At 35.5% G+C, this 13,344-nt stretch overlaps 1 protein-coding gene across 34 annotated transcripts in view; it reads left to right on the top strand.

Moving 5' to 3' along the window:
- PPFIA2 (PTPRF interacting protein alpha 2) overlaps positions 1-13,344 on the top strand; it is a 495,741-nt gene that overhangs the window by 99,183 nt on the left and 383,214 nt on the right. For 28 of the 34 annotated variants that reach the window (XM_072724476.1, XM_072724479.1, XM_072724473.1 and 25 more), the window contains one exon: positions 10,866-10,919. The exons of the other annotated variants lie outside the window; for them this stretch is intronic. In XM_072724476.1, coding sequence (XP_072580577.1) covers positions 10,866-10,919 — 54 coding nt within the window. The remainder of the gene's footprint in view (positions 1-10,865; positions 10,920-13,344) is intronic. 34 annotated transcript variants of the gene reach the window in all.

Below are 13,344 nucleotides of genomic sequence, written 5' to 3'. Positions count from 1 at the left end.
GAAGAAACGCAGCCCTGCTAACACCTTGAGTTTTAGACTTCTGACCTCCAGAATTGTAAGAGAATAAATGTGTTTTAAGCCACTAAATTGTACTAATTTGTTACAACAGCAATAAGAAATTAATATACTTCTTATTCTCTGAAATTCCACTGAGCCATTCCCAGGCCTGTTTGCTTAACCCTTCTAGGAAGTCCTCTTGGGTCAACTACCTTTCTCTCAAATAAATAAATCTTTGAAAAACTAAAATATGACATATGTTTATGCATGTGCATATATATATATTCCATATATATCTGGAATGTTATACAACTAAAAAATAAGGAAATCCTCCCAAATGCAACAATATGGATGCATATCTGATTTTAGGTAGTGCTGCTGATATCTGTTTTTTCAAGTTCTCATCTTTCCTTATCTATCTGATTCCTCCATGGCTGTTATTTCCAAAATTAAGGTATGGGGACTAAATACATAATATTTAGCTGAAAATCCCATGCCATAATTCTCTGAAACTATAAACTTAATTTGAAAATATTTTATCTGCTCTCTTGTCAGTTTCTCACGATTACCTTGAAAATTATTAGTGCTAATTGACTTAATGCCTAGACTCTAGTAACAGAGCGATATAGTTAGATAAATATTTATTAGGAATATCCATTTAATATACATATATATTTTTAATAAATTATTTGCTCTGGTTTTGTTTTCAGTTTATAAGCAATTCTTTCTTATGGTTATTTATAAATCAAAATGATAAATGGCCTTAAGGTACTTTAGTGTAGTCAACAGAATTGCAGATAATATTAGTTGGAAGGACAGATGTATTTTATTTTTTCCTCTAAAAAATCACCTCAGATAGGATAATCTCCAGTTATTTTTTGACCCCATAAATGTTTTAAGCTATTATTTACTGAGTTAAAAATAAAACCTGACACTTAAAAAGGGTAAGATACTGTATTTTTTTTCCCTAGCTATTTACTTGTTTTGTGTCAGATAGGGGAAGAGTAAGTATAAGTGGAGGTTTAATTGTTAACTAACATCACAGTAGTTGAGTGTCTGACTCTTAACCAACATTGGCTGATAGATAAATCTCCCATAAATTATGAGTACCTTGGCATATAATGTTGATATCCTCTTTTAACTGTTGGATCTTTTCTCTCAGTTATAATAGCACATTTTGAACAGGCTAAAAGCTGCCCACCATGGTGCATAAATATGCATCAGATAGCACACACTGAAAGAGGAATAAAATGTGTATAGGTTCATGGTATCGATGTTATGCAGTAAATAATTCTCTAGCAAAAAGATTGCTCAAATTTTAGTAGGAAGAATAAAATGAGATTTTGAACTAAAGTACTGAATGCAGTAGTTATTAAAAGTAAGTAGTAGGTTGAACTGAACAGATAGATTATAAGGAAAAATTAACTGGCTTGGTATATGGTTACCAGGGTGAAGGAGGACTTTATTGACCTCCAGAAATCCAGATTGGGCACTGGACTGTTTATTGGAAGTACCAACAAGATAAGCATTGGAGGAAGAAACTGGATGGGAGGCAGCTGGCTATAGTCATGGGAGAGCAGGAGAGGAAATGATGATGTCTGATTTGGACATACTGAGTTTGAGATAGCAAGGATACATTAATGTGTAAAAGTTGGCAAAGAGGGGCCAAAAGAGACTGAGTCAGAATTCAGCAAGAGGTTGACTTTATCACCTGAGCCATATGGAAGGGAATAGACAAGGAAGAAGCAACACAAACAAAAAAATTCATAAAGGAAAGCGTTTCAAAGAAGGCACTTCATGGAAAAGGTGGACCCTTAAATCTCTCTGATACCTTCTTCAGAAAGCCCTGTTCCATGCAACACTGGCACAGCTGTGTCTTTGAAACATATTATATTTCCTGTTTAGGTGTGAGTTTGAGGACAGTATTTTGAAATTAAAACTATATGGCAAAAGTCTTTGGAATTTTACTTTTTTGCTAAATTCAATGGCATTCACTTTCATATTTGTAGGGCAAACAAGGATATTCTTTTTCCCATAAGAAACAGTCCACTTCACTCAGGAAAACTCTGCTTACAATGCCATTCATTCTTTCAACAAATGTTGAATAAAATATGTTTTCTCCCAAGTCACCCTGTGTCATGCCAAGAAGCTGTCCCCATTTTTTCCCACACCTCCACTTATTTAAGAGTACATAATTAGTAGAAATGATTGCCTTTGGAGTCAGCTTTTCTAGATTTGAACACTTATTAGGTGTATGATTTTGTTCAATCGTATAAACTACAAAAGACTCTCTTCCATCTTAAAAATAATGGAAACAACAGCTAAAAGAGTTAGGAGCCTTGCTGTTTAACCAGGCAATAAGGCTCTTTATACTGTGTCTGGTATACTTAATGCTTAAATTAGTGTTAATTATATTTTTACCCAGCCCAGGTCTCAGGACAAACTTAACCCAGCATGCATTCAAAACCAAAAAACAAATCTGGTAACATGAAATACTCAAACTTATTGTCACCGTATAAAATCTATTCCTACAACACCTATAGAGTATAATTTTAACACCTTGTTTCTCAGAATTCTTCCTCATGTTGCTAGATTGAAAGATCTCCTTTTACCCTTAGATTGACATATTCTTAGACTGAAAAGATCCTTGACATCAGAGAGCATGTCATAGCCTGTAGATTCCATTTACCTGATTCTGTACGATGCCTTGTGCTTATTGTGTGCACAGTATACATATACTGACTAAATTGTCTTTGTCATTCTGACTTCCTACTAGACTCTGGACTCTTTGAAAGCTGTGACCTTGACTTATTCATCATCATGCTCTTCATGTTCAGCACAGTGCCTAAGTCAGTTATTGTTTCATGAAAGAATTAATTGTGTGGCTCACGGAAAATTCAGATTTGGACTGGACTGTGCTCAAAGTAAAAGTTTAGATATTTTCCATTTGAAAAAAAAATTTAAAGAATGACTAAATAGGGCCCTTTCTGGCTTCCATAGGAAAGATTTATAAAATTGGTTGTGTGTGTTCCCTGCTTCTTCTCTGCCTCCCAGGAAATTTACCTTGTAAAGTTGCCAAGGAAACACTAACAGCTTAAGTCTGGTAGAGGAGAAAGATACCTTATTAACAAACTCAGTTTTATTATTTGGATGCTTGCCTCAAGGAGATGCTGTTCTGTGATGGAAGATTCTTTCCATTAAGCATTGTGTGAAAAACTGAATGATTTTTTGAGGAAATTTCTTCTTCTCGTTCCCAGTGCTGTGAACCTACACATTATGAGATGCTACATAAAAACATTATTGACTCGTAGTTCATTGTATTTGAACTATTTATTATTGCTAAGCACATAGGATAGATAAAGTTTTCAGGCATTCACTGTATAATGATTAAGGCATCAGGTCTTTAATTTGAAGTATTGACAGTATTTAACCAGAAGATAAATTTAATGTATTGTTTATTGCCTATTAAATCATTTTGTATATTTTCCTTCTTATGAACTAGAAACCCTGAGAATATAGAAATTTATTGCTCTAAGATAAGATAATACAGAATTGAGTGCCTTCTCCTTTAGGAGGACATTTCATCAGTGATGGATAATGGAAAAAAATGTACAAGGTGCTTGGGGTTATAACACTTGGGATTCAAAGCTTCTTTCCAGAATTTACCAGCTGTTTGATCTTGGGCAAATTATTCATTAATTTGTTCATTCAGGCATTCTATAAAGATGGGTTGTGCAAACACTATTGCCTTGAGCCTCCTTTCAAAGTGATATAGTCATATAAAAAATGAGAAATTCTTCATTGTTTATATACTCTGAGCCTCAGCTTTTATGTATATAAATGATATTATGTGCTTTATTGACTCATTCATCCATTCAGAAAGTATTTATTGAGTTCCTACTGTGTGGCAAGCTGTTCTAGAGGTTGATGGGAGGTGTTCACCCTTTGACTCTTGGCAACATTGTTCTTTTATCTTACTTCTTTGGATTTAGGGTTGGTTAAGACTTCCAGCTGTTACTAGTCTCAGGGCTTCACCATTTCTTCTGGATCCCCTGAACCATCCATACCTCTATAAAGTATCCTTTTATTAACTACTCTTTTATGTATTTGAGTTTGCCATTTGTTTCTAGGTGGAACTTTTCACTGATTGAGACAGGGGAAGTCTGTCTGAGATTTTGATACTTAAACTAAGAAGTATCTTAGGAAACTGAGGAAGTGAGGATATCTAGGGATTGAGCATTCTAAGCAGCATGAAAAGCATATGCAAAGCAGACCCTGCAATAGGAATCATATTTGAACTGGTTCTGTAACAGCAATGGGATCAATTTGCCTGAGTGGCGTGAGAGAGTGGGATGATGGAAAAAGGATGATATCAGAGGGATGACCAAAGCCAGATCACTAAAAGGCATTGCAAGACATGGTAATAAGTTTGTGTTTTATTTTAAGATTAAAGCACCAGGTGGCTTGGATCTGGGCAAGAATCTATAGTTCCATCTGCTATGTAGAGAAGATTTGGGGGAAGGGGAGACAATGACAGATGGAGGGACATGGGCTATTTTTTTAGTCCAAGGGAGAGATTTCATTGATATGGTCTAAGGGATTAGGATTTTAGGTATGTATGCAGTAAGGAATAGTCAAATTCAAGCCATATTTTAAAGATAGAATTGGCAGGATTTGCTGATGCATTTAGACCTGAGAAGCTGGGTGAATGGTGATGTCAAGATGGAGAGTAGTGGGACAGGAACTTAATTTGTGGGAGGGATGGAGGTGGAAATCAAGTTTGATTTCGCATTATGAAATTTTAGATGGCCATAATACCTCCAAGTGGAGATCAGAGCGGGCAGTGTGGAGCTCAGAGGAGAAGTTGAACTTGAAGATTAAATTTCAGAATTCATCAGCCTTCGTGATATTTAAAGCCATGGTACCAAATAAAATGATATAGAGGGTGAAACTAAATGGGAACCATGAGAAAAAGTATTGGAAGGAAGATGGAGTGGTCAACTTTGTCAAATGTGCCTTAGAGATCAAGGACAATGATGATGGAACATTGACAATTGATTCAGCCAATTGGGTATCATTGGCAACTTTGACAAGAAGATTGTAGTGACACAGTGGGGACAAAAGCTGCATGTGAGCTCTCTCTCTGCAAAAGAGAGAGTAGGAGATGAGAGACAATTTGAGGAATTTGACTCATCCTGTAAAAGGATGGGAAAGAAATGCTTAATATTAGTATTTTGAATATATGCATTTTATAAACTCCACAAACATAAAATACCTTATCAAATGTTTTTATTTTATTTTTTTAAATTTTATTTATTTATTTATTCATGAGAGACACAAAGAGAGAGAGACAGAGAGGCAGAGACACAGGCAGAGGGAGAAGCAGGCTCCATGCAGGGAGCCCGACGTGGGACTCGATCCCTGAACTCCAGGAAAGCAGAGCTTAAGCACTGAGCCACCCAGGCATCCCTCAAATGTTTTTAAACACTGTGGAGCAAATTTTAAATATAATCATCCAGTCAAATGGTTGATATCTATTTTTGATTGATTTCACTATACTGATCCATTTTTGATAGGTTAATACACTAAAATGTACTCTATATTAAAATTGAATCACTTTCTCCCAAAGAATTTCTAAAATATTCCCAAACTTTAAATATGTATAAACTAAATTTTAAAATATCGGTAGTTAATAACAACACTGTAATGTTTTAAGTATTTTTTTTATTTTTTTATTTTTATTTTTTTATTTTTAAATTTTTATTTATTTATGATAGTCACAGAGAGAGAGAGAGAGAGAGAGAGAGAGGCAGAGACACAGGCAGAGGGAGAAGCAGGCTCCATGCACCGGGAGCCCGACGTGGGACTCAATCCCGGGTCTCCAGGATTGCGCCCTGGGCCAAAGGCAGGCGCCAAACCGCTGCGCCACCCAGGGATCCCTGTTTTAAGTATTTTTATAATATAAAGTGACTTTTTGGAAGTGTAAAACTTGAAACTTGATATTAACTTTAAATGTAACTATCAGGTTTTAGGATGTTCTGGGTATTATGGCATGTGCAATGTTGGATTCAATGGACTACTTAGAATTTTATTTTCTTCATTTTTCAATGTATTTGATATCCAAGCTATTTTAACATCTTTTCCTTGATCATCAGCTGGATGATCCTACTCTTTAAGTATAAAAATAAGGATATGGCAATAGCTCCGAAGGAGACTTCAATGCCAATATCCTCTTTTTCTTCCCCACTTCCATGTGGGGGAAGCAGGACTTAAACATCAAACTTGTGACTTGCATTGAAAACCACATGATTAATCCCTAATCTCCAATCCTGGAAGTGTCTGTCAAGGGAAAAATTGTGTCAACTCTTAGAGCAAGGGATCATGGGGAGAGGGTACAGATGGTCAACCAATAGCACCAGTGCTACAAAAATGTGGAGTTTATTTTAAATCTCTCCTAATGTAATACCCAAGGTCCTGGCTGCCATCAAATTTCATCCTACTTAGAGCTCTGACACTAATCGCTGCACCTGCAGCTCAACCGTCCCAAGACTGGAGACTTCTGATTCATGAGCCAACCTTGGCCTTACCAAGGAGCAGAGCTTTCCTACATTAGAAGAGGCTGCTTTTGCACAGCTTGTGTCAAGGACTGGCTAACCTCACCTAGGTATTTGACACCTTGGAGAACAAGTGAAACTTTCATTACCTGAATTTTTTTTTTTTTAAGAAATAAAGTTTTTAATATAGTTAAGAATCCTGGAGCCTGGGTGGCTCAGTCAGTTAAGCACCTGCCTTTGGCTCAGATCATGATCTTGGGGTCCTGGGATCAGGCCCTGCATTGGGCTCCCTGCTCAGTGGGGAGTCTGCTTCTTCCTCTCCCTCTCACCCTGCTCGAGCTCTCTCAATCACTCTCTTTCTCTCATATAAATGGATAAAATCTCTTTTTTTTAAAGGACCCTAGTTAATTTTGTTCTGTGTAGATGATGGCAACACATATAATAGAGCCTATGTAATGCTAGTGGCAAGCAGCAGTAGTACCTGAGCAGCAGCAAGCCCACATGCTGATGCTCAGGTAATAAGTTGGCTTGGTGTACTTTTACAAATTCAACTGGGAAATGAGTCAGTTGGATTTAAAGAATGTATTACATACACAGCATAAATAAAATCACCATTGTGTCAGCCTTCCATGTTCCTAGAAAGGTTTGGACTAGGAGAGACCAGCAGGGTGCTTAGGGCACACAGTTTGAAGTCACTCATTCCTAGGATCATACAAATGCCAATCCTGTTCTGATAGGGCTCTAAAAATAGGGTATCTAAGGGACAAAATTTAAGGGGGCATTCATTGTCAGGATCCAGCCCATGCAGTGACCCATGCACTTGTATGGCCCTCAGAATGAATGCCTCCTTATATTGTATACCCTAGATGTATCACCAGTTGCCTCACTCTAGTCCCGGCCAGGTCCCTAAGTCCCATAGACACCATTAAGTTGGATGGACCAGATGACAGACAAAAGAAGGGGGAGGCAACTGGGAAGAAGCCAATTCCTCCTCAGTGCACCTACGCAGTTTTACTGCCTGCAGATGGATCTATGGTGGGAAAGAGTAAGGTGGAAAGTTCCATGCCTCATTGGTGCACCAGAGAGGTAAGTGAGAAGCAGCTATATGGAAGCTCTTTCTAAGACTGCCTGCCTTGTTCTGTTCTCAAGAGGCTGATGGAACTTTCCATCAAGAGTTAGGCTGGGGATGCCAGGGTGGGTTAGTGGTTGAGAGTCTGTCTTCGGCTCCAGGTGTGGTCCCGGGGTCCTGGGATCTGGTCCCAGGATCGGGTCCGTATCGGGCTCCCTGCAAGGAGCCTGCTTCTCCTCCCTCTGCCTATGTCTCTGCCTCTCTCTTTGTGTCTCTCATGAATGATTTAAATAAATAAATAAATAAATAAATAAATAAATAAATAAATAATCTGTTTTAAATGTCTTAGTCAAACGGTATTATAATAGTAAGCTAAAAACTCTCTAGGAAATCAATGTTTTTGCGTTTTGGTATATTTTGTTATCTATATGAAAAGATATCTCAATAACAAGATAGATGGATTTGTTAAGGATTTCAGTTATATTTTGCAGACAACATACTCTATCAAAAAATCGACTGACTTTTAATGTTCAGTGTTCCTCAAAAGATTTATTTCACCTATAAATTTTACAACATAAATGCATTCATGCACATTTATGCTCATTAGTCATACCTGAAAAGTTTATTTTTGCATCAAGTGATAGATAAGCCATGTTTAATTTGGGCATGTGTCCAAGTAGGACACTTTTCTTCAACTTAAAATAGCACATAAACTCAAAAGTCATTTTTCATTTAAATTAATAATCAAGATAAGAATGTAAATCTGGGACAGCCTGGGTGGCTCAGAGGTTTAGCACCACCTTCAGCCCAGGGCCTGATCCTGGAGACCCGGGATTGAGTCCCATGTTGGGCTTCCTGCATGGAGTCTGCTTCTCCCTCTGCCTGTGTCGCTGCTTCTCTCCCTCTCTCTCTGTGTGTCTCTTATGAATAAATAAATAAAAATCTTTAAAAAATGTATATCTGTATTCTGTTTAGAGCTGTAGTTGCTAGTTTGCTGTAATTCAACATTTAAAAATCATGAATATCAATGCCTTTGCATTCATCTTCTAAATTCTGCTTGTTTTATTTTTCTCAAGATGATAACTCATGAAAGGCTTAAAATTTTAAGAATTTGAGAATTGGTTCAATTTATCTAAATTAGCAAGAAATCTTTGTATCTATGATAGTAAGAAATCTTCATGATACAACTTTTAAAAATACAATGCATTAAAAAATGGCTAATGTGCTTTTAATCTGAATCAATTTCTCAGTTATCTCTGATAATGACATCAGAATTGTTTCTCTTTAATGTATTTTATATGTCTTTCTATTTAGAAAAGCAAGTATTAACTCAAAATGTATTTAATATCATTTCCTTTCAATTTAAATGTACCTGGAAATCACTTCATGTAATTAGAAATTTGGTTTTTGTCATGGTTATAATGGGTGTATTTTCAAACAGTGCAATGACTATATTTATTTTCTGTTGATCTAGTATTTTAAGCCACTTTACTACCTAATTTTGTCAGTTCATTCCATGAAATTCTAAAACAGGTTTAAAAATTATACTTTATCTTTGGATTAAAAAAAGTTTGTCAGTTATAAATGTTTCATGCTTTATTTTTATTATATAAGGACATAAGATTGCTTAGATGATTTAATAGGAATGCTAAAGAACATGTTAGATCCACAATTTAGGTGATTTGATTGTTGATGGTGTGAATAGTGCTAAAATAAAGAATCTCAACAAGATGGAGAAGCAGAGCCTTTTACAAATAAACTTAACAATGCAGTCATATTAATTAGAATATTTCTGTTTTTGAGAACAAAAATGTATCTTAAAGTTAGTTGCAGGTGGGGAGAAGGTCGATTTCAGATGTTCAGATGATAGAATCAAGGACTTGGACTCTACCATTATATCTTTTCAAATCCGTATTACCTTAATTTTCCATAAGACTTCTGTCTCATTTGAAGCAATTTTTATAAGCCTCCTCTGGAGACAGAAGGAGGGAGAGGAAGAAGTTCCTCAAAGGGATGCTGAATAGGGGAAATTGTTATGTATGATATGTGCCAGTGAAGACAACTTAACAATTTTCTTGGCAAGCAGTCCTTGTGGTTGCCTTATCATTTATGGTCCTTGGTAAAATATGGATATAGAAATTCATCCCCATTGAGTACTTGTTCAAAGTCAGCTTCTTCCCATGGAAACTTTCATCACATCCTTCCTTCTCTACTGTCCTCCCTCTAATGTTGCCTTCACATGCTAATTTCAGCCCCGTGTTTTTTGTTAAGATTCCCCATTTTTGAGATACCAGGGAAACAATGAAAGTTAATCGTCCCAAATGAATTTGTAGCATAGTTATTAATGATAGAAAGGTATTGACTGTTTCTTTGATCATAGGCATTTAATTTTCTCTTCCTTCAATCTTGACTGGGATAGCTTTCATCTCTGATTTCTTACTTCATTTGTATTTCCCAGATTCCTCATCCCTATCCTTTCAAACAGATGCAAACAAATAAGTGACTAGAGTCACAAGAAAGAAACTTTTTATCAGTTAGTATAACTCTTCAGCGTATCCCCCAAACTCCTCCAGCAGCCTTTGAGCAGACAGCTTTTGTCAAGCTGTACGTGTACCTGTAAGTTGGGCGTGTGCTCTCTAATTTGTCACTCACCACCCATTTCTCCATCTCTGATACTTTTCACAATTTCATACTCAGGCATGATCTTCTGTAGGTACTGATTCAAGATTAGAAATCAATCCTTGTAAAAGAGTACCTTATCTATCCACATTTGTTTATAGTTTTATCTTTCATGTATAGTAATAGAGTGGACTATAGATAATTAAAATTTTTATAGAGTAAACATTTTCTGTGGGATTTATATTTTCGCAAATAATATGTTAAGTTGCAATTTAAAAAAAATTTTTTTTCTTCTGTTGTGTCCTCACTTCAACTTCTTGAAGAACAAAACATCGGCTTTCCTATCTAGAGCCAATTTTTTTTTTTGCATATTTCAAGAATCATTAGTCTGTTTACATTTTTTTCTTTTTACAGATTGGCAGGATTAGGGAAAATATCTAGATTTTTAGATACAAGGTATTTATATAGTGTTACAGTGTGCAAGGTTGTCTGAAAACAAAACAAAACAAAACAAATGTAGCTGTGTGCCCTAACTTTGTAGCTAAAGAAAATATGACACTATGGGACTGGGAAATTCTCCATGCTGTTGAGTGGCATTTTACAATCAACACCTCTCCCCTTTTCAGGATATCGAGTCCCTAACAGGAGGGCTGACTGGTTCTAAGGGGGCTGATCCACCGGTAAGTTAGATTCTTCATTAAATTTAACTATTGACTAATTGAGTGATGTATACACCAGATCATTAGAGACACTTACTTATATAGTTTGTCATATAGATATCTTTTTGAAATAAATAGATATTGCAGTAATTAATACAAAAGTATAACTTGATTTGAGGTGTTGTTTGGTGTTTTAAAAAGTTTTAATACCTCGTACAAAATTTGTCTCCATGTATTGACTCTATGAATAAGAATAAAATCTTCATTAGAATATGTAAATACTCTATGTCCTATGGGCTACACCATAACTTTTGGAAACTGAGGGTTTAGCATTTTACATATGAATGTGTGATTTGGGTTGCAATATATTTTTTAGTTACTGAGAAAAATGATTTTATTGGCTCATTTTATCAACAGTGTTGATTCTTGATATTGCTATTCTTTTCTACTTTATCCAGGGAGCTTCTGGAAAATAAGAGAAAGTATTCTAAAATTTTAAAGGTTTGTTATTTTTAAGCAATAAAAAGAGATTGATAGTCTAGTATTGGAACATCTTAGTTCTCTCTGTGATTATCTGCTTTCAGAAAATATTGATTAAGATAACATTGAAGTATAAACATGAGTTCATGGTGTATATCTAAAGTAGTAAGATTTAATCTATTTCAACAGAGAGTCAATGCATAAATGTGTATCACTGTTTGCTTTTCACTTAGCACTGTGAGGTTTAATGGTGAACACACAGAACCCAATGTTGTCAATTTTAGCTGGGTAACTAGGTGAAGTTCATAATCACATTAAAACAGCAGTGAGATGTTAAAAAGATAACTTTCAATGGCATCTCTTTCTCTCCTGTCTCCTTCCTGTGTCTCATGATGTTGTCTAATCATCAAATTGCTTCTAAAATAGGCTAAACAGCATATATTTAGTCTTTTGCTTTCCTTTTATTTTCATTCTCTGAATTTATGTGGGGAAAAAATGTATTGTCTTCAGATAGCTGCTTATATTTAGACCCTGAACCTATTATGTTACAGCATAAAGCAAGATGAAATGTTAAGTCAACCAGCCAGTATATTGTGACAAGATTTATGGCCAGCCCTCTATTTAAGTACTGTAGGTGACTGCTTATGTGATGTAATTTCACTCGCCTGCCTGGGATGGTGTTTGTGCATAGCATTCAACTTTTATTAGAGGAGAAAATCCATTTCCTTCAAAATCCCACCTTCACATGTCCACAGATTCATAAAAGAATTCCACAATTAGAGATCAATTGGTTTTAAAAGGATTTGTCCCTGGTTTAAATAAAAAATTAAATACCTTTCTTCTGCAAGGGGTGATAAAAATCTTATTCATTATTTATATATTAAAATAAGTTGGGATCCCTGGGTGGCGCAGAGGTGTAGCACCTGCCTTTGGCCCAGGGCGCGATCCTGGAGACCCGGGATCGAGTCCCACCTCGGGCTCCCGGTGCATGAAGCCTGCTTCTCCCTCTGCTTGTGTCTTTGCCTCTCTCTCTGTGTGACTATCATAAATTAAAAAAATAATAATAATAATTTAATCATATCCTTTCAAGAAACCATTTTCCAAATATGAAAGATTAAATGGGTATAAAATCTAGTTGTTGAAAGAAACTTCTTGAAAGGAAAAAAGATCACAGAAAGGAAAGATGGTGTACAGAAGGCAAGCTTCATCAACTTTATTCCCAATAGGTAAAAGTGAAGTGTATGTGTGTGTGTGTGTGTATGTATGTATGTAGTTTATAATATTGTGAAATAAAGATTCTCTCTTGGCCATGTCCTACCATGATGTTGGATATTTTTATACTACTGCCTACATTTCTGAAATTCAGACTGTGCTTATTTTTTACATTTTTGTAGAGTGAGAAACATCATGCAAATTTCAGGATATCTGAACTTAGGCAATCTAATTAGGGGGTTAACAGTACACATAAATTTAGCACTGCCCGTTGTTAAAGAGATATCTAAAATGTATTACTTGAAAAGCTATGTAATAAAATCATTTTTTTAGTCCAGTATAAAACTTATATAAAGCAGTCTAAGTAGAGGTGAAATGGTAGTAGGATCTAGTGTTACTTCAGACATTCAAGAATAAGACTTTTTTTTTTTTTAAAGAATAAGACTTTGAATGAAGCTATTGTTTTCCCCCAACCTAGAAAACTGAAAGTGCGATTACATTAATTATAACCTAAATCCATTTGAATAATTTTCCTTTCTTTAAAAAAATATCTATATGCTAGATCATCTAAATACTATTGTCCATTTCTACAGTTATGTTTTTTGTATAAGTATTTATAACGTTATTAAAACCATCCTATGATGAAATTTTTATTGGTAAGAAATTTAGGGTCCTATATTTTTCCCCTCATTATACAGAATATATAAAGTGCTGAAGGAATGGCACCTCACAATGCCACCACAATGATGCATAG

The sequence above is a fragment of the Vulpes vulpes genome, chromosome 10, assembly GCF_048418805.1.
Source record: "Vulpes vulpes isolate BD-2025 chromosome 10, VulVul3, whole genome shotgun sequence".
NCBI classification, from domain to species: Eukaryota; Metazoa; Chordata; class Mammalia; order Carnivora; family Canidae; genus Vulpes; species Vulpes vulpes.
Note: the sequence above shows the minus strand (reverse complement) of the source record. Positions and strands in the feature narration are given on the sequence as shown.